We start from the raw sequence: 21,179 nt of genomic DNA on the forward strand, positions 1-21,179 counted from the left end.
AGTAAAGGTGGTTTGCGAAGGAAGGTGGGGCAGGGTTGGATTTGGGCGTTGGGTTTGGGCAGATGGATGGGGCAAGAGCAAACGGCAAACGACTATCACTAACCAACAAACAGGCTGACAAACTAGTTCGGGAGCGGGCGAGCAGAGTGCTTCTTATACACAAAGCAGCGCGCAACAAGATGGCTCAAGCTAGCCAAGGAAGAAAACTAGCTGTAGAGAAAGACAGGGGCTCAGAAAGTCAAGAGAGGGTACGAGTATGTAGTGTGGGACGAGAAAGTAGCCAGGATGCGACGACCCGGTTCCTGTGGACATGGTTGTGGATCGAGGAAACATGGTAACGAGTATGGTAGGAGAAGGCCGCCATGATGGTCCATAGCGGCATTGCATATCAGTATGAAGCTGTACCAGAGCGGAGTCTGTGAAGCGGCGTGTGTGGTGAGGTGCGTCGGTGAGTACAGAGGTGACGAGGCAGGCAGAAAGCGGTGTCTGCAGGATTGCTGGCAGCAAGCCTCTTTTGAATGTAGTCTCGGCCAAAGATGGGTAGATGGCGAAACATACAGACACACCCACGCGTATCTCTCTTTGGAAACACACTCAGCAACATGCAGACTGCCGAGAGACGGGACGAGGGAGTGGGGTGGAGCAGGCCCCATGGGTTCGGTGGTGAGAGGGATCTGCGTGGACGGCGGCCAAAGCGGGCTAGACACACACCCCCCCAGTGCCTCCAACGTCTGCGACCAGGTCAGCAACGGCAGCCCTTCACGACCCGCGCATATCGCTCCTCGCATCCCGCATCCCGCACCCTCACAATCGCGCTGCTTCTCACCAACGACTTAGTTGACGCGTGGCTGCAAGGTCTGACGCGTGCGTCGCCAGCCTCCCACCACTCGACCTCTCCGCCATGCGCCATGTCTGAAGCCGACGATGCGCCTGACATGGCCCAACCCGCCCCGAATCCAGACGCCCAGACAACCGTCAATGACTTTCTCGACTACACCGAATTCTTTCCCTCGGACCTGGTGCGCTCGCTGACCCTCATCGCCGACCTCGACTCCACCTACGCCGACGCCGTCCAGCAGGTCCACGAGCTGACGGTCCAGTATGGCCGCCTGCCCACGCTGCCTGAGCAAGACCGCCCTGATCCCGTCCTACTGCGCAAGCAAATCGCCCACCACCTCCAAAAGGCCATCAACCAGCGCGAGTTTGCCTACACCGAGGCCTCGCGCCTGTACGAGGTCACCGTCCGCCATTGCCAGCGCTCGTCAGTCATCAAGCGGAAGCTCCAGGCCCAACCTCAGCCTCCCTCGCGCGATCCCACGCCTCCACCAGTCTCTCCCACCGCGCTCCGCCCCGTATACCGAAACTACGAACGCCCTGCCCATCTGCGCCTCAACTTTGACGCCGGCCGCCATGGCGCCAGCAACTCGCGCCAGCGCCATCGCCACCGCAAGACCACTACTGCTCGAGGCCGCGGTCGAGCCCGGGATGCATCTGACTCTTCAGACGATTCCGACGACGCATCAGCTATCCATGTTGCATCCCCCCGAAGGCGCAAACAGGACAGGGACAGGCATTCGAGACCAACCGGCGGCCGAGCGCGTGCTGCGGGTGTGCTGGGCACAAACGTACACAGCTCCATAGCCGGAATATCTACCAGCAATGCCCTCGCCCAGCTTGTTCCTCCACCAGCTGACGCGAAGCCGGGGAGCAAGTGGGCGCCGTGGAAGAAGCTGACCGAGTATGAAATGGCTGTCTTGCGCAAGCAAATGAAGAAGAATGCCGTGTGGACGCCCAGCCAGACTATGATGATTCGCGAACTCGAGAAAAAGCACCGCACAGAGGCCGACTACGAAAGGGAAAAGGCTCGGTGCGAGGCCACCGGCGAACCCTTCCTTGATGAGGAGCCCGAAACATTGCAACAGATCATGACTACCTCTGGCCTGGGAACCGTCTCTTCGCATGCTCCACAACCGGCAAACCCACCTGCGCCCACCGAGCCTGCCGAAGAGGAAGCGAAAGATGAGACTGGCCCCGTAAGCATTCGCCTCAAGCCTGTAACGTCCGAGGATGGAAAGAGACTCGATCGCACGTCACAACGCCAAAAAGCCATGCAGGATGCTCAAGAGCTCATCGGCGCGTCCGAAAAGATCAAAGAGGCCGCCGATGGGCTCAAAGAATTAAACTTCAACTCCACTGTCACCTCACCTACAAGCCAGAAGAGAAAGTCAATAACCAGACTCGCCACCAAACGCAAACGTGACGCATCTCCACCCCTTGACACGGATGGCTCTATTGAAGTCATGCGAGAAGCATCTGTAGACACTCAAGACAGCGCAACAAAACCACCAGAATCAAAGCGCGCACGGCTACAGCTCATCGCCTCGGCACCACATGCCACTTCTTCACCGATACCAACTCCTGGCTCCACTGTGTCCACGCCGCGAGATCTCTCCATTTCTGCTGCTCATTCTCCGCTGGCGAATGCTCCTGCACCATTTGTAGAATCTACCAATGTTACAGTCGATGGAAATACTGTACAGGCGCCACCTGTAACGGCCGGCCCAAGCACCCCAAAAGCTTATAGGGCTGCACTACGAGAGCTAAGTCCTGAGCTGAGTCCCGAATTGACGCCTCTGGGGACATCGCCAGCGCTATCTGAAAGGTCTCTAGCTATGCCAGAAGCGTCGCCGTCCCCAGTACCAGCACTCACGCAAGTTCCAGATCATGAATCTGTCCCTGCGCCAGCTCCTGCTCTGGCCGCCACAACAGCAGCTTCGACGAGGTCTCGTCGCGAGTCGCTTGTACCAAAAGCACATACCCCGCCCGAGGCTCCTCAGCTTCTCAAGACCTCAAAGACGCCCACATCAGTACCAGAACCTGGTCCAGACACTTCTGCGCCCCCAGCCTTGCGTCCTCGTTCCGCCCGCGGACATCTTCCCGCGCCCAAAGCCCAAAGCGAAGAACCAAAACCAAATGAACAAGGTAGGATCACTCGCGAAACCCGTCGTCATAGTGTCTTTAGCCAACCTGCATCCTCTCTTACAGTAAACCCCTCGCTTCCTGCACCTACCCGCACTAGCTCGCGAAGAAAACCGCCCCCAAAAGGGGAGGTCACTGCTGCTGAAAATGGCCAGAAGACCGTCACCAATGTCAAGCGCGCCCAAGGTAGCAAAAACAAAAGAAAGAGGAAGACGGAAGAGGAGGCGGAAGTGGCAGATGACATTGATCCAGATGAGCCAAAATACTGTATCTGTGACGATGTCAGCTATGGAGCAATGATATCGTGCGATAATCATGTAAGCTTACGTTTGCAGAGCCGCATCGTCTCAGCTAACGACTCGCAGTGCGATAGAGAATGGTTCCATCTTCCTTGTATGAACATGACTGAAGACGATATACCTTCCCGCCGCGCAAAATGGTACTGTCCCGACTGCCGCACAGCCCTCAACACAGACGCCTATGGCAACCCACTCATACCACCCCCACTGCCAGGACGTCGTGGTAATCGGTAAGTCCTCCTCTTCTCTTGCATTGGGTGCGTATTAATTTTTCGAGAGGATGGAGTACTTAAGGATTTCTAGGTCTGTATAAGTACATGCATAGCAAGAGTAGTACAAGTCAGGCACTATAGCTACTATCGGTTTAGCAATTACATAATTAATTCATTAGATACCCTTGTTTCTTGACTCCATATTTCAATGTTCTGGAAGTCATGCGAGAAACAACGTGACTTTAGAATTAACTTTTCACACTTTCCTACTGTATTTGGATCAAAGTCAAAATTTCGTCTTTTCGTAGAGGCTTCGTTAAACTCAATTCCACTAAATGTGGGATGTTTGATGTTGAATCACATATCCTAAACGCGAATATCACAGCTATACAGCCCCATCACATACATGAATCTCGAGAAATGAGACTCATGACCCTGATCTCAGTCGTGACTACGTCAGTAGCTGCGGTCAGTGTTATTGAAACCAACACTGGTGATAACTGTTGCACTACCTGGGTAAAAACGTTTTCGTAGATGTAGTGGTAACGCACAAGCTCACTGAACAACCAATTTGGTATTTGAATAGTAAGGGTCTGGGCGTGAATCATAAACATGCAAGTCTAAGCTACCGTTGTTAAAATTATGAAACGGCAAATAACGGTCTTCCACCGGCTACTGTATCGCTGGGCTGGGTTAACACTTTCTTCACGGTAGCCTTTTCTATGTGAGCATCCAGACAGATATCGATCTCCATCTTCATAGCCTCGAGGATAGCCAGCTTCTGTCTGGCCCTTATGACGTCTCCGTCTTTTACAAGAACTTTCCAAACATTGGCGTTCACATGAGACTCAACGGATGTGGGTGCTGGGATCCAATGTTGTCAGTATTAGATCTGCACGACGGGAATCGGGTGTCACAGATCCACAATGATCTTGAAAAAAGCTTCCCGTCAGTGTTTATGCCGTCCTGGGATACATTTGTCGCAGCTTTGCTTTCCAGCCACTCTTGCGGAATCTTCTTCTCCTTGATAGCCATCTCGCCTTGGAATTTGCCGCATACTTCTAGTAGTGAAGTTACTTCTTCAGCGGTACTCTTCAGTAGTTCATTGTGTTCTACCAAGTCGAAGGTGCTCTCTTCCATCTTGTATTTGTAGCTTCCTGATTTGAATCTCATCATCTCAGCATCGTATTCCTCTTCGGTGACTTCGTAAAACCCAACTGTACCCATGTCCTGAAAGATCCAAGGCTATTCTTTGGTGAAGCCACAATTGGTCCCAAAGATGTCTACACCAGGCATCGTCGTCCCTATGGGCATATAATCTCCTGGAGCATCCACCGGATACGTTGAAATTACGCTTCCGCCCCAGGCCAAACAGCCTTGAGGGATGTAAGTCCCACTGGGATTCATCTTTGGGCATCTCAGACGTTGTCGGGGATCTGCTGCAAGCAACACTGGCAAAGCCATAAAGAATCCGACTCCGAAAACAACACCACGGATGTTGGGAACCTGCTCGTTTCAATTTATCTGGCGACATGCCATTGATCTCAGCTAGGTACTTGAATGAATCTGGAATATATGTGGCAGTAGGGCGCTGGTTAGTCATGTATCGGTCCATGGCATCTTCGAGCTTTCTGTGTGTGAAAGTAGCAGGAAGTATGAAATGGCGATTGAGAACTGACATTAATCGCATGTTTCCGAACGTGCGTTCGATGGAAACCAGCCCCTTGACAAGTTCTGCTTGGCTCAGCCTTAAGCCATCATGGAAGAGTGTTAGAGAGTTTCCACAGCTGACCGTCTGTACAATGGCACCTCCAGCGCTCTCATTCAAGAATATGCGACCAGTAGCATCCTCAAGGAATCTCTGCAAAGCCAGAGTTCTGACTTTTAGGTTCAGATCAAAGTCGCCCTCGCCATAATCTAAGAGTACGTAGTTATCAGCCCCAACGCGATGAGTGATTCGTGGTATATTTCCTTGGGGTTCAATGCTTAGGGCTACATCATCCCCGGTACCAACATAGGGTTCGCCAAGGAAGGACTCGAATTTGGGAGTGCTTTGCCATGATCGAGACGCTACTGCCGAAGTGAGTCCTGCAAGAAACTTCTCTTTCCTTCTTCTGCCCTCCAAGGCATCTGAGAGATTGACCTTCCTGAAGCGAAATTCATCCCCAGGACGTAATTGGCCGATCTTCCAGAGATCGATTCCGATGACAGTAACGTGGCTTGGATGGCTTCCCCCTTCACACCCGCTCGTGCGTGCATACTTTGGACGAGGACCGATCAATCGAATATTTCCTCAAGATGTGTTGTGGCTGATGGTCCAAAACGATGAAAAAAAGATTTCGATATCTTCGGGTGTCATGAAACCTGTCTCGTAAGGCCTTGGCATGACCTGGACAGTCCAGTCGGAGGTATAGTATGTAGGTCTGAGACATTCGAGCACAGCAAACATCTTCAGCAATGAATTCAGCAGTCGCTTCGATGATGGAGAAAAGATCACCAGCTCTTAGTGGTCTACCTTGATAGCCGCCGATGTTGACCATGGGGCACGTAGCTTTACTACCGCTCCATTCCACGATATGAGGGAAGCCACCGGAAACGGCAAGATAGACTCTACAATTACCCGTTAACTTTCCAATAGTGACCCTCTTACCAGTGGGGACATGAAATCTGGACCATTGAGCCATAGGTTTTCCGTCAAGAAGGCTGGTCACTGGTGGTTCACACAATGCCACCGAGGCGTCACACAGGAAACGGATATCAGGCCCGATCAAAGTGATCTCAAGCGTCTCATTACCTGAGTGGTTGTCGACCAATATTTTAGCAGCACGAAAAGCGATTTCATCCATGGGACCTGCGTGCCCAAAGCCACGTCCAACTCTTGGTCGCCCAGGGTAGTCCTGAATCAGTGTATACAACCCGCCTGAAATGACATCAATAGCCTTGGTTGTATAGCTGAATGTTTTCAGGAGTTTGGTGGTAGTGTTTCCGGATCTGAACCTTGGATCGCGCACAATGTTGGCCAAGAAGTCAAGATTGATCAGTGGCCCGCAAAGTGAGCTCTTCGCAAGGATAGTCTGGATACCATCGCGAGCCTCGTCTCTTGTTGCTCCATAGAACATGACTTTCGGCAGTAGTGGATCATAATCTGCGCTGACTACGATACCGTCGTACACCCAAGTATCAATGCGGGTGCCGGGCGGTTCGTGCCAAGTGACCTGCTGCAACAGGCCGGGACTTGGGGCATAGTTTCGGGCAGGTTTCTCTGCGTATACCCTGGTTTCAATAGGTTGACGGGATGGCTTGATGCATCTGGATTGCAGAGCCTCAAGCTCGGACGCGTCAATCCCACCGCGTCCTTATAATTGGCGATCAGCTTGACGATACATCAGCTCAACCAAATCGACCTAGTAGCAAAGCCCGGTGATAATATCCTCCACCTAAAGCCTTGCGTTCATCTCTAGGAAGAAGAAGTCGCCGGTATGGTCGTCCACAAAGAATTCCACAGTACCTGCAGGTCCATATTTGATGCTTTCTCCTAATCGAATAGCCGCTGCGGTAAGCTTCTGCCGCAAATCTGGATGTTTCTGCTCTAGAAATGGACTAGGACATTCCTCAATAACCTTCTGATGCCTGCGCTGGATTGAGCACTCACACTCACCGACGCTGATCACTTTTCCCTTCCCGTTTCCGAAGACTTGGACATCAATATGATGACTTTCGGGGTAGAAACGCTCTATGAACACGCTCGCATTTTTGAAGAGTGAAGAGCCACTGGACTGCATAGTCTCAAAGTTCTTGCGTACTTCATTCTCGTCTCGAAAAATCAAGAGACTCATGCCACCACCACCAACAGTGGCCTTGAGCATCACGGGGTAGCCTATAGCTGACGCTGCCGTTGCTGCATCATTGGAATCATTCAGAAGTCCACTTGATCCGGGGACCACAAGGACTCCGGCGCTACGTCCCTTTTTTTACGCTGAACGTACTCAATATGAAGCTTCAAAGCGCGACTTTAATTTTTTACCCTACAACCCTCCCCCACCCCCTAACCCTATGGAATGAGTACAATTTTAAGCTGTTACGGTAGATATTTTGGGGATAGCTATGGCCAGGGCCAGCTAATTTCTTGCTGCACTCTGCCTTGGCATGGTAGTTGGACTGGAAAATTTCGTTGGGAGAGATTCCGAATGTGCCATAGGTCGGCATATGGGTAGAGGTTGGGGTTGGATAGGGGTCTTAGATAAGCAACTCCAATCTAACCGCTACCTATATGTTAGCGCAAGTAAAAAATAGCATACCTGCATGCGGTAGGACGTGTATCGAAGGCAATCTAGAATACGAATTACACTTCGCCAACTAGGATTATCCTTGGTTAGTTAAGGTCATTCGATTAACTGAAATATACCCTGTATAGCTCAGATTTTGCACTCAGACCTGTTCGTTATCTTCGTTACTCTTTATTCTTGCATTGCGCAAGCGAATAGCCAGCATTATTCGCCATGTGGCTGATCCAAAACTTGACATTAAGTAAGTCCTGTTATTAAGCCTATTTTACGCAATTTGGAGAAGTTGATATTATTATCTGGAGAGTACAAAATAACTAGATATAGATAGAGAACCTCACGCCAAGCTATTTTATCGTGATATAGGGTGTAAATCGCGCCTCGTATTAGGTAGAAAAATCACTGTCACATTCACAGTCAGTGAACTAAAAGTCTATTGATGATCCATCCGAACGGCGTATCGTTGTTTACAGATATGCGTTCAACTGCCGTGGACATAGATAAAAGGATATAGACGTAACCTCTTAAACTTGATGCACTACTACATCCGTTCGCTCCACAGTGAACGTGCTTGACTTTAAAATAGCTTTCTGGCATGGTTTTGTGATATCCTCTAAGCTCTGCTTGTCTGTATCGGGCTTAATCCGCACAAATGTTTGCCGATCTATGTCCTTACGCGCTTCGTTGTTCACCCGGTTGAGCTCTATTGTGACAGGATTGCCTGCAGCAGATCTTTGATAAGCTGATGTGGCACTATTAGTGTCTTCGGCGTTGGCGATGCGGGTAGTCAAGAGGTCGATTCTATTAAGAGTAGTATATCAGTATCAATCGCTCCTGGTGAGAGAGGCTACAAGGTCTAATAGAAGTAGGCACTTACAACATAATTACAGGGAAGTAATTTTGACACGCTACTAGGAAGCGATCTAATTCGCCAGCTAGATTGGTAGCGCTCTGCGCCGTGGTGTGGAAGTGATATGTAATTGTTCGACCAATACCAAGAATAGCTAATGAGGAGACTCTGACCTCAGTGCTGAGTATGAGTTGTTTAAAAAGATTTCTCCCTGAGGGGAGAATTCGAGTTTGGCGCTTGCCTTGGACAAAGATGCGAAGAAGGAAGAAAGCGCTGACGATTTCAAGGAGAGCCAAGGAGCCGAAATAGCCGATATGAAGCTTATTTATGAGGGCTTGTCTAGTGGTGTTGCTAGATAGAATGTCCAGAACTCTCTGGCTAAGGATAGCACCGCGGAAGGCAAGGGTAGATACGATAAGAAACCAGAAGAGTGAGAAGAAAATGATTCTGGATTTTCCTTGTAGAAATCGTCGGAGAATGTCGTAACTGTAAAATGGCAGTCCAGCTTCTTGAATCTATGATATTGTTAGATCCTGGCAGACATATTAACCTGAATTTGCTATATATTTACCAACCAAAACATGTCTGCAAAAGCAGCTGCCAGCACTTTTGAGTTTGTAGAAGCGTCAGAGTAGTATGCTATATAACACAAACCATTCGCGATAGATGACGCGACAGAACACACAACGGGCACGGCCCACAGCGTCGAGACACCCGTTATTGGAACAATCAATAACGCAGCGACAACATGTAGTAAATCAAAGCTGCTTAATATGGACCAGCTGAGTTCGAAGTAAGGAAGGACAGAATCCGAGGACGACATGGTAGCAATGGTTTAGCAAACTCTAGAGAAAATTCGACAGAAAAGTGGGCTTTAGTAGCAGAGAAGGGTTCATGCCATCCTTTACTGGACTCACTGGCCCATGACTCAGTTCTCTGGCATTACTCTTACTAAGTAGCTCGAACTCTATTTGCGTCTACCCCTGCCCTTTCATGACGGGACTGCATACAGGCTAGAACTATTTCGTCCTTTGCCTGCGCCTTCTATAATTTCAGAGACAATAATATTGAGGCATTGTGACAGAAATGCTAACAGCGTCAAGGACAAACTATTGGATAAGAGATGAAAACGAAGCCGAAATATAGTAAGGCTAAGTAATTCTCGAAAGAAGTAGTATTGGCTAGGTTAGAGCGCAAGAGCCTGCTCTAGCGTTGCAGTCGTGATTATTCTCGTCAACCCGTATCTCGAGGGCTAAATCTATCATCTTATTCGTTCTGTTTAATGTGCCCTTTTTTCATGAACAAACAATATCGCAAAGCTAGTATACAGCGAGAGTTTGCATAGAGAAATCAAGATTAGCTGTCAGAGAGGCACTGATCAGCGGTTCTGCCAGTCTCTGGGGTAAGTGGAGCTTCTAATTTGCAGTAATAACGTGCTAGCACTGAGCGAGCTGTTGACGATTAGGCTTGACTCAGGCTGTAGGCACATATAACTCAGCTCTAGCCAAGCCGCCCGTGTTTGGTTAAGCGAGCAGTTTTTGTCCGCTCGAGTCATTTGAACTAAAGCTTCGACCTATGGGAGCGGTGCTGCACTCCTGTCCCCTGCATCCCGGTTCTAGTCATCTCCTCAATGCTAGTCATTGTCCAAGTCGCCGCAACCTGGATGCAGGGAGAGGCGAGGGGAGAGTGGAAAGTAAAAAGGGTCAGAAGGAAAGGCGTTGAAGATATGTATAGCCAGCTAGAACAGGAGCCGTGAATTAATGCTAGTACTGTCTGGCCTACAAGCCGCTCTAGGGCCCAAGTACTTCGCGAAGCCTAGCCACATTGCAGCATATAAAGTCCAGCGCATGCTGCAATTGCGACGAATATTGCTGCGAGCATAATTATTGCGAGGAAGATAGATACATCTATTTGGAAGAGAAATACGTAAAAGAAGGCACTGTATGATAGCAGAGGAATTGTCTAGGGGCGAAAGAGTATTGTGAATCTGTAGTAAAGCTGACTATTTTAGATCGGAGAAATTTGGCTCGCCTACTTTAGCGAACATCGCCTGATATTACTAGTAGCATAGTAGCTAACTGGCTGACCACCCGCTCTGACTGGCGAGTGATAGGGCAGCCCGCCCCGGCTAATTTCAGTCATGGCAGCTGCCGTGTCAAGTGCCACAAGATGGCTGGTTACCTACTAGACTAGTCTTAGATCAATCTAGATCACCCACGTCCCAGGGACTTTGTTTTCAGATAGATTAGACAGACGTGTAGGATAGCAGCCAATTAGCGTCAGTATAGCAACCCCAAGGTTAGGGGCTTATATAAGTGGTTCAGGTGTAACTAGTGGGAGAAAGCCGCCCCCCTCCCCGCGAGGCTTTGTAGAGGGGATCCCTGTATGGCTCTACCACCCCTAGGACACTTTCTCCGAGAAAGTAATGGGTCATTATCTAAGGGGCGGGGAAGGGGGCGCATTCTAATGTGGGGCTAGCTGGTGTCCAGGGAGACCCAGCTAGTGACTAACGGTCACCGTGACTTTGTCCTCTATAACTCTGTTGCTAATGGAAGATCTAGTGCATAATCGTATTAACGACCACATAAATTGCTCGATTTCTCACTGCAAATCTGTAATCAATAACTGCAACCAATTGCTTCATTAAACAAGCGTTGAGAAGTGAACTTTTTCCGCTGGTTATTCAACAGCCAGGGTTGCCAAGAAAACCTGGTAATTGCGTTTTTGGCTAGTACTAACCAACCCAGTCAGGGGAGACGGCAGGTGGACCTGGCCTGCCCTAACAGAGGACGAACTCCACTTTGCCTGCTGCAAGGTGAAGGCTACATCACCAGGGCCTGATCTGATCAGCCAGGAGGTGATCCGAAAGGTCTACTTAGCGCAGCCAGAAGCTCTATTTAGGATATACTCTACTCTCTTCAACCTAGGCTACCACCCAAGGTGCTGGAGAAAAGCAAAGGGAGTCATCTTAAAAAAGACAAGCAAGCCTGACTACTCAATCCCTAAGGCTTATAGGGTGATCTCACTCCTAAACTGTCTAGGTAAAGTACTAGAAAGGCTAGTAGCTAGGAGACTAGGCGCACTAGCGGAAACAACAGATCTACTCCACCCCTCTCAACTAGGAGGAAGACTGAAGAAATCCGCTATCGACGCTGCGCTACTCTTCTACAACAATATACAACAGCAGAAAAGAAAGCAAAAGATTACTACTACTATCTTTCTTGATATTAAAGGAGCCTTCGACCACGTCTCAAAAAACAAGCTACTAGAAGCAATGAAAGATCAAGGCCTACCCTGCTGTCTACTAGCCTGGACAAAGTCCTTCTTCGAAGATAGGGTCCTACAGTTATCCTTTGATGGACAAACAGAGAAGCCAAAGGAGATCGCAACAGGTACCCCTCAAGGAAGCCCAGCCTCGCCTATCCTATTCCTAATCTACTCAAAACCGCTGTTTGAATCGATTCAGAATAGCCAGAGCACTTACTCCTCCTCCTATATAGACGACCTCCAGATCTCGATATCATCTACGTCAGTAAGGAAAAATATCAAGCTACTAGAAAAGGAGATTCAGAATCTCTTTAGACTAGCAGAGGAGCTAGCCATCCAATTCGACAGCTCAAAGACTGAACTAGTAAACTGGACAAGATCGAGAAAAGATCAAAGTAGAGTGCTTACTCTACCAAATCAGGAAATAGTAAAGTCTAAAGAACTCGTAAGATGGCTGGGCGTCTACTTTGATAGTAGCCTGAAGTTCAAGCACCACAGCCTCATCAGAATCCAGCAGGCTAGTGCAGCCTTCTACCGCCTTAACAGACTAGCAAACTCAAACAAAGGCCTCTCGCCTAGAGCAGTACGACAGCTCTACCTAGCCTGCGTTACTAGCGTAGCTGACTATGGCTGTCAAATCTTCTGGAAGGAGCAGCAGGCAGCACTTAACCAGAGGCAGAAGCTACAGAATCAAGCCTGTAGGAAGATCCTAGGCTCCTTTAGAACCTCGCCAGCTATACCCAGCGAGGTAGAAGCAGCGCTATCTCCTCCTAGAATTAGGCTAAATAACGCCCTACGACAATACGCCTTTAGAGCAAGAAAGCTAGCTCCTAGCCACCCTATTAATATTGCTATTACTAGTAATCAGGGGAAGCAGCTAGAGCGTATTACTAGATCTATCTCAACAGCTCTATCGGACGACAGTGAGAAGATTCAGCACTACGCCTCCTTGCCCTGGAGCTCTACAATGCCCTACAAGATCAATATATCTAAGAAGTCAAAGGAAATCGAAGCAAAGCACCATAAGGAGCGACCAGAAGACAAATACCTTCTATCCATCTACTCAGACGCCTCAGCTACAAAGGAAGGCAAGGGAATAGGAGTAGGAGTAGCTTTCTACCAAGGAGCTAGTCTCATAGCTCATGAGAAGGTTAACATAGGATACAACCAGCTAGTCTACAACGGAGAACTAGAGGGCATTACCCTAGGCCTAGAGAAAGCTGTCGATCTAGTAGACGACTACCTAGAAGTCAGAGTATATGCAGACAATCAGGCTGCAATATTCAGACTACAGACTGCTTCTGATAAGCCAGGACAAGAATGGCAACTTAGATGTAGTAAGGCAGCAAAGAAGCTACAAGAAAAAGGCATTTTACCTACTATACAGTGGGTACCAGGACACCAAGGCGTGATAGGAAACGAGAAAGCAGACGCGCTAGCAAAGGAGGCGACAAAGCTAGATCCTAGCTCTAGCAGGACAAGTCTAGCTATAATAGGCTCACGAATAAAGCAGCTAGGCGAGCGAGAGTGGCTTAGCTACCTAGGACAATATAGGAGAAAAGCTATTGCTCTAAATCCAACTACTTACGCCGCAAGGTATAAGTGGAAAACTAGGAAGCAGATTGCCACTCCTCCTACTAGCAGAGAAGCCTCTAGCGCTTTCTTTCAGCTCAAGCTAGGACACTGCTATCTAAGAGATTTCCTCTTCAAGCGAGGCAAAGTAGACTCTAAGGTTTGCCCCTGTAACTATAGAGCTACGCAAGACGCTGCACATATCCTCCTTAACTGCGCGCTGTACAAGGAGGCTAGGACGAAGATGCAGGAGGCTAGCAAGGACCCTCTATCGCTAGCCTTTCTCCTAAACACGAGCATAGGCATACAGGCTACAATTACCTTTATTGAAGAAACGAAGGCTGCAACACAAGCCTGGTACGAAGGAAACCTTGAGAACTAGGGCTACACCTATACTAGGTGCCTCTGCCCTACACCTACCCTACATAACACCTCTACCCGCAAGACCCCCCTCTACCTCCCTCTATAATAGGCTACGAGCCTCACCTCGATTTAGATAAACCCCTCCCCCACCAACACTAAATTGATAGAACTACGTAGATACTTGTAGGCCTAGCCTGCACGTCTTATATAGCCTACCGGCTGACACAGGACGCTAAACTAAAATAATAATAATAAATAATAATAACCAACCCAGAACAGATTGTCGGCAGCAACCATATGGTTAGGATTGAGGTTGGCAAGCTCTCCAAGAAATTTAGTATCAAGATCCATTCCGACCTTAATCCTGTCGGGGATCGTAGATAGGCAACTGTCCTGGCTGTGTCATCAGCCGCACCTCGCCACATTCTAGGCTGTATACTACCCAGCGAGGATACACGGCCCCACCCTAAAACAAAAATGATCATGACAAGGCGCACCTGAATAAATTCATGCACAACGTGCCTAGCGTTGTATCTTCCTATTGGATTTTGGCACAAAATCAATAGAAGCCCCCACAGCCTTACATCGCTGAACACCAGCCAGCATCTAAGGTTGCGTCTCATGAACGAATGAAGTTGTTCATGATGCGTATAGCCTGGGATGCGCGTAAGACTTGTATCACATTGGATTTTGCCTGTACTCATTCAAGAGGTCTTTGCTCTCAGCTAAGTCTTGAGAACAAAGTTTCATTTTGTCCTCCATTCAAATCTAATAATGCATCTCCTGGCCCCCATTTCCCAAAGCTTCTTTTACGTAAAAGACACATCTACACGCCCGTTCAGTCATGGACGCAGACACGCCGGAAGGTCAGGATCGAGAAAATACCCCAAGGTTGATGCAGGCTGCAGCCAACTTTGCATCGCAGATGGCGGCGATCTCAGTTTCAAATATCACATGCGAGCTACACGAGCACTGTGACGGAAGCTGCAGTGGGGATGGTCCTGTTGAACTTGTGCCACTGCAAGTTGGCCACAATCCATATCGTGCAACCGTTGGAGATCATATCGTATATGACCTGCCACTAGTGCAAAACAACCCAACACAACCCCCCTCAGACGACTTTCAATACACTCCCATGAACTCTAATTCAGGCGAGATTCGCGTTCTGCGACTTCATCCGACTGTCTTCAGATCAGATGTTATGGTCACGGATCTCATCACCATCAACCTCGGTGACCCACACTGTCCTAATTTCGGCGCTCTTTCATACGATTGGTGTGGCCCGGTCTTTGACCACGCGATTATATGCAATGGTAAAAGGCTTGATATCAATGCCTCGTTAAATGCATGCCTTAAGCGCCGCAGAAGCGACTGGGTTGAGAAACCGGAGTTTCTTTGGGTTGACGCTATTTGCATTAACCAGATGGAAGCAACGGAGCTGAATCAACAACTAGTATCAATGGACGACATCTACAGGGGCGCACTGATTGTCTTCATTGATTCCGGAGACGCGCCAATGGAGTATTCTGTCGGTTACGACTTGACGCTTCGAATTTGCGTGGTCAGGAAAATGCTAGATGAGCGTGTGGAGGATTTAGTTGATGAGCAACTGCAGGAACGAGTTGGATTACCGCCATTCAGTCATGTCGAATGGCACCACTTTTGTGTCATATTCACATCTTCTTGGCTGCAAAGAACATGAAAAATTCAAGAAGCCGTTTTAGCCAACGAAATTCGTTGTCGATATGGGCGTTTCAATTTCAAGTGGAACGATATAGTATCGGCATTGCATCTCATGATGCTGCAAAATAAACATACCATAATAAACATGCAGCATCATTAGATGATGGGACTTCTCGACCATATCCACGTATCAGGTTGGAGTTCAAAGCTGGGAGGCTGAAGCCTATGCAGCTTCTGTGGAGGACGCGAGATTGCAGAGTTTCAAACCCACGGGACAAGGTTGTCGGCTTTTTAGGCATGTTGATACATACCGACATTGGCAAAAGAGATATTTGAGCCGGAATACGCGTGGCCGACTGAAGAACTATTCTACCACTTCGCAAACTACATCTTACGGAATTCAACTTTTCCAATCGCACTGCGCTGCCATCCTTTGCTGACATTTCTCGCAAACAAAAGCTTCAGCAGGATACAATGCAAAACACGGCACTGCCATCTTGGGTACCAGATTGGCTGGCACATGACATCACAAGTGCTGCCGTCTTATCCATCATCCGCAAGAAGCCCTTCAACGCCTCAAAGGGCAAACCACCTATCATGTAGGCGCTTGGAGAGTATAAGACGAATGAATGATTCATCACGCATATTGGGCACAGCATAGGTAATATCACGAGTTTTAGCAAAAGCGACGAGGATATGAGAACAGGAGAGAAGGAAACGGCAACGATTGAGAGTGCGGAGACTGTGAATGGGCCTTCAACAATTGGCGGCGCCATGGGTATTGCGCTGGAAGAAACCCTATTCCAGTGGTTCCAGTGGTACAATGACTCAGCGCGGGTATTTCACGAAGCTGTTTTTGAGGAAAAATTAGGACTTTACCAGGAACCCAACATGCGGTTGCTATAACTCACATCACGGGTGACGACTACAACGGGACAATGCGACAGTCACAACATAGCCCATTGAGAACCCGGCCCTTTTACTCGCGGCCGTGGTGGCCGATATTTCCTCTGATAATCCGTACTTGATGCCTGGTTCAGCAAATCCTGTTGGTTTGTACAAGAATCAGGCACTGGTGGCATGCCGCGACCGGCGCATCGCTGTCACAGAACAGGGTTATCTTGGGCTTGTACCGGCCTGTAGTCAGATCGGTGATGAGTTGTATCTCCTAGGCGGTGCTACAGTCCCCTTCGTGCTGCGACAAAAGAACACGCGCAAGTTCTTGTTGGTTGGGGATTCTTACATTGATGGCGTTATGGAGGGTGAAGTTGCCGAGACTATTTCCCAACATTGCTGGGAACCGATATGTATCTATTAGATAAAAACAGAAGGATAGAAAATCTGTGACCGTACGCTCACTTGTACTAACTTCTGAGTTAGGCAAGTGTCTGCACATGCTAGGGCCATACTAATTTTGACTTCTACGCTGTGAGGGGCTGCGCTTCGTGGAGCAATCGCGTTGGTTTACAATGGATCGTGTTCGACAAAGAGCTAACTACAACTTACGAGGTGTTTATTCATCTTCGGAAAAAGGTTAGTATGCTGAGTGTCTGAGCGCGTTGCCTGACCGCACGTCCTGCTCCGTCTGCCGCAAGCTACGAAAATCTTGTCGGTACGAAATGCAACGGTTCAAGACGAGACATTTGCCTGAATGACTTGATCTTCTCGCATCAGCACTTGTGCTGATGAGCCATCCCAAGTAACTAGTGGGCGTACTCAAGAAACGGGCCCTCAAGTCATCACGCCAACATCACAGCAGGAGCAATCATCAAATCCTCCCACTCTGCCGTCGCACCCGAATGGGCATGACGCCATTGAGCAGGATGGCGCTGCAGATTCAATCCAAGACCGTTTGGGACGCGCCAGGAATTGCCTTTCTCAATTCTTTGGTGAAGGCATAACTGCCTAGAATTGGAATCTCTTCGATCCAGAAAACTCCTTTCGAGTTGCATACACGGGCACCAATTTCTCCGACCTTGCACAACTGGTTCGCCTTCATCTGGCACTGCGCATATTGCCAGAAAACTCCTTGTCACTGTCTCTAGGTGAGATGAGCACATCTGTGCCCCAAATGCATGACTATGGTTGGCATGCCAATGGTGACACAAGCGTTGAGATGACGATGCTGGAAACCGCCCGCCACTATCCGTATCCACCCATTAGGACATTTCCCCAATAGACTCCTGCGCCCGAGTCTCTCGCCTTTTCGCGAGACATTCTTGCCGATGTGTCAAGCCTCCCTGCACAAGAAGTACGAGATGCCCTGGTAAAGGCATACTTTGACAACGTCCACCGTAGTTTCCCAATCATATCACAATCAGCATTTATGGATTCATACAGCAACCCCCAGAATCCACCCCATCTGCTACTCTTCCAAGCATTGTTATTTGCTGGCGCTCATAGCTGTACGCACCCTTTGGTTGCCGAAGATTGCCATGCCGTGAAGAGTGTGCTATTCCGCCGCGCGAGCATGTTATATCACCTCCGTCGCGAGAACGACCGTGCCCAACTAATCCAAGCTCCTTTCCTATTCACATGGCATGTAAGCGATGGAGATACGGTAGCCTCTGGACCGTGGTATTGGTCTGGTGTAGCAGCGCGCGTTGGGTGTGGCTTGGGTGCACATCGGAAGAGTTCGTTGCTGCCTCATTGGGTATCCACTAGGTACGTACAGACGTTGCTGGTGGGCTTCTTTCGTCTCAGATGCCTTTTCGGCGCTCGAGACGGGCCGGCCATGCACTGTCAGAGGTGAAGATATTGATCAAGTACTAATGAATGTAGAGGAGGTTACAAACCTCCACCTACCAGGGGCCGTGTCATCAGATCTGGATCCCAGACTCCATCTCTTGAATCGTATGTTAGAGCTAGCGCTGATTGGTGTTGACGTTTTATCAGCCAATGCCCCCCCGCGCACAGAGCCAGTCGACGTCGGCAAGATCACTACCCGCCTTGCAGTTTGGGCCTTACAAGCAGGTCTTTCGACAGCATCCACAGACCACGATGATTCAATCTCATGTCTGCTACGTATACACTACAACCTCATGCTGTCATACTTCCACCGCACTCTTTCCACCAGTGCGAGCAGTCAAAAAATAAGCATAGTCTCTGCGCACGGCATCTTGATATCATTCAAGAAGCTTGCGACTATGGGTTGCATCGCACAATGTGCCTTTACTGGCGTTGGAGCAGCCACCGCTGTCGGTTACCAGACGGTGAATGACATATGTACAACCATCGGAAAGGGTGGTCACTTGGTCGCGATAGAGTCGATCAATCGCTTGAGTCGTCTGTCACGGCTGCTCGAAAGGATGGCCGAATACTGGCCAAATGCCGAGAGCGTCCTCACTGTTTTCCAAAGGCTGCATAATGAATGCACTTGGTGCATCTCATAAGCCTTTCTGGGAGAGCAGGTTGTAGTTCCTGAAGATCACATAATGATTGGACAACGCTGTCATTTCGCTCAAGTAATTCACATCTCTCTAACATAAATTTTCACTAGAGCTGGTTGGGTGTATGAAATATCAACAAAATATGAAACAATAACTGCTTGCACAACTCTAGAAGATGTACTTGTTATTTAATAATTCAGTCTTTTACCTCTAGCTTTTGAGTGTGATAAAAGTCAGAACGTAATCGAAGTGCTGAGAAAGGCTGCAATAGAGACGTGTTTTATCTACAGATAGTTAACAAAATTGAGTTTGAATGATGCAATGCAAATCGTTTTGTCTCACGTCACCAGAGAAAGAAGATTGCAGAATCCCAACTACAATGTCCCAATTTCGTACTTGACCAATCAAACTTGTCCAATGCCATGAATAACAGTTGATCCTCGAGGATTACCCTGAGCTTAGCGCTTTGATGCTCTCTCTGATAATTGCAAGATCCTTGCGAAGTTCAGTCTCGGTAATGACTAATGGTGGCGCGAAACGGATCGTATCGCCCTTCGCAGGTTTAGCCTATTACTGAAGTCAGTTGATGGTTCAATAACACCTTGTAGCAATGAATGACACCTACCAGAAGATCTCTGTCTCTCATAGCCAGACACAAGTCCCAGGCAGTCCAACCGTTGGTCTTGTTGTCATCGATGAGCACGGCATTAAGCAGGCCCTTGCCACGGATGATGCGGAAAGCGTCTGTGTCCATCGCCTGCAGACCCTCCCTGAGAATTTGTCCCAAATGGCCGGCTTTTGTTATGAGTTCCTCCTCCTCGATGAGCTCAAGGGCACGGATGGATACAGCGCAGCCTAGAGGGTTGCCTCCGAAGGTGGATCCATGGGTTTCGGGCTTGATCACCGACATGACCTCGGTATCACCAAGGATGCAGTTGACTGGATACATGCCTCCTGAAAGAGCCTTGCCTACGGTCACCAGATCTGGTTTGATACCTGTCCATTGATGACATAGCATTCTGTCAGTACGTCCTGTACCCGTGTGGATTTCGTCACAGATAAAAGGGACGTTGTGTTTCTTGCAGAGAGCTGACACCTGGACCAGATATTCATCGTCGGGGACGACAACTCCCGCTTCTCTTTGTATGGGCCCACAGATGAACGCCGCGGTCTGGTGACTGTATTCTTCAAAAGCATCCCTAAGGTCATTGGTGTTGTTGTACTGGATCGCTTGGCCAGTCGTCGGGTTGCATGCACCAACTCTGGGCACGTGGGGGCCGTACTTTGTTCTTGACAGAGGATCTACCGAGAGAGTAATCGCGGTCATCTGTAGTTGCAGACTTAGTATACTAAAGATTCTCTACGAGCCGTGGTACCTACCGTCCGTCCGTGAAAGTTCTGAGATGCACCAAAGATATATGCTTCATCCTGTGCAACACCCTTGACCTTGTATGCCCGCTTGCGGGTGATCTTAATTGCAGTCTCGACTGCTTCGGCTCCAGTACACGTTGAGAGAACCATGTCATGACCAAAGACTCTGTTGACTAGTTTTGCCCACTGCGGAAAGACATCGTTGTAGAAGCCACGAGAACTGAGGGTCAATCGTCCAGCCTGTTCAGCAAGAACTTTGACGAGTTAGGGGTGGCAATGGCCTTGGTTTACCACACTGTAACCTGACAGGGGGTCGCAGTAGTGCTTATCTTCGGGATTCCAAACGTTGACACCCCGGGCACGAGCAAAAATAACAGAGAGGGGCACATAGTTGTGAGCCGAGTACCTCTCCTCGTCGGCTATGGCATGTGTGCTGGTGTGAAGTGACATAATGGCGTTGTACAGCTGGCTGAGCTTGACAACTTGATTGCGAATTTACAAATTGAGACGAAGAGGGAACCATTTCCTAGAGAGGCATTTCTACTTGAATGTCCAAGACGGGCCCACTCTCCTGTCCGTAAGTATCACTAGCAGATACCTACGTAGCGCCCAGGGTGTATCGGTGCCAGCGACCGCTTCGAGAGACTACTGAGTAAGCACTGCCCTTGTGACACTGCCTCTCTACAGGTTGATCGCAGTTCCTTGCTCTACATCGGCCACGGTCCGAGCTCTCGGAGCCAAACAAGGAAAGGTATCCATTTGAGATCTTCAGAGCTCCGAAGAAGCCAAGCGACCGCATCGATGGAAACTGATTGCAGCGAAGGCGCGGGCGGAGCTTATTACCAACAGCTGACCGCTGGCGAGCTCTCGAGACCTCTGTAGTTTATAACCCATACGATGATCATATACGT

The 21,179-nt window shown here is 49.0% G+C and overlaps 6 protein-coding genes across 6 annotated transcripts; 3 read left to right on the forward strand and 3 right to left on the reverse strand.

Annotated features, from left to right (window-relative positions):
* Positions 1–908: 908 nt before the first annotated feature.
* On the forward strand, positions 909–3,571 carry PSV08DRAFT_374042 (uncharacterized protein; the record flags this gene model as incomplete). The annotated part of the gene is made up of 3 exons (XM_014225327.1): positions 909–3,296; positions 3,345–3,508; positions 3,556–3,571. 3 exons carry the CDS (start codon positions 909–911, stop codon positions 3,569–3,571), a joined length of 2,568 nt encoding a protein of 855 aa, XP_014080802.1.
* A 559-nt stretch (positions 3,572–4,130) lies between these two features.
* Positions 4,131–7,696, reverse strand: PSV08DRAFT_187546 (allophanate hydrolase subunit 2-domain-containing protein; the record flags this gene model as incomplete). The annotated part of the gene is made up of 7 exons (XM_014225328.1): positions 4,131–4,354; positions 4,408–4,735; positions 4,778–4,965; positions 4,997–5,782; positions 5,880–6,845; positions 6,999–7,447; positions 7,515–7,696. The coding sequence occupies 7 exons, from the start codon at positions 7,694–7,696 to the stop codon at positions 4,131–4,133; spliced, it is 3,123 nt and encodes a 1,040-aa protein (XP_014080803.1).
* Positions 7,697–8,047: 351 nt separating this feature from the next.
* On the reverse strand, positions 8,048–9,499 carry PSV08DRAFT_330040 (uncharacterized protein). The gene is made up of 3 exons (XM_014225329.1): positions 9,195–9,499; positions 8,651–9,138; positions 8,048–8,574 (listed from the first exon to the last, which is right to left on the reverse strand). The coding sequence occupies exons 1-3, from the start codon at positions 9,444–9,446 to the stop codon at positions 8,298–8,300; spliced, it is 1,017 nt and encodes a 338-aa protein (XP_014080804.1). The 5' UTR covers positions 9,447–9,499; the 3' UTR covers positions 8,048–8,297.
* A 5,170-nt stretch (positions 9,500–14,669) lies between these two features.
* Positions 14,670–15,527, forward strand: PSV08DRAFT_251215 (heterokaryon incompatibility protein-domain-containing protein; the record flags this gene model as incomplete). The annotated part of the gene is made up of 1 exon (XM_014225330.2): positions 14,670–15,527. The coding sequence occupies one exon, from the start codon at positions 14,670–14,672 to the stop codon at positions 15,525–15,527; it is 858 nt and encodes a 285-aa protein (XP_014080805.2).
* A 455-nt stretch (positions 15,528–15,982) lies between these two features.
* Positions 15,983–18,900, forward strand: PSV08DRAFT_355673 (uncharacterized protein; the record flags this gene model as incomplete). Its single annotated transcript, XM_066092920.1, has 4 exons — positions 15,983–16,107; positions 16,165–16,345; positions 17,688–18,141; positions 18,290–18,900. The coding sequence occupies 4 exons, from the start codon at positions 15,983–15,985 to the stop codon at positions 18,898–18,900; spliced, it is 1,371 nt and encodes a 456-aa protein (XP_065948234.1).
* Positions 18,901–19,344: 444 nt separating this feature from the next.
* Positions 19,345–20,718, reverse strand: PSV08DRAFT_187970 (pyridoxal phosphate-dependent transferase; the record flags this gene model as incomplete). The annotated part of the gene is made up of 4 exons (XM_014225332.1): positions 19,345–19,464; positions 19,523–20,224; positions 20,278–20,522; positions 20,571–20,718. 4 exons carry the CDS (start codon positions 20,716–20,718, stop codon positions 19,345–19,347), a joined length of 1,215 nt encoding a protein of 404 aa, XP_014080807.1.
* Between the last annotated feature and the right edge of the window lie 461 nt (positions 20,719–21,179).

Source organism: Bipolaris maydis (genome assembly GCF_028858645.1).
Source record: "Bipolaris maydis strain C4 unplaced genomic scaffold PSV08scaffold_14, whole genome shotgun sequence".
In the NCBI taxonomy this organism is placed as follows: domain Eukaryota; kingdom Fungi; phylum Ascomycota; class Dothideomycetes; order Pleosporales; family Pleosporaceae; genus Bipolaris; species Bipolaris maydis.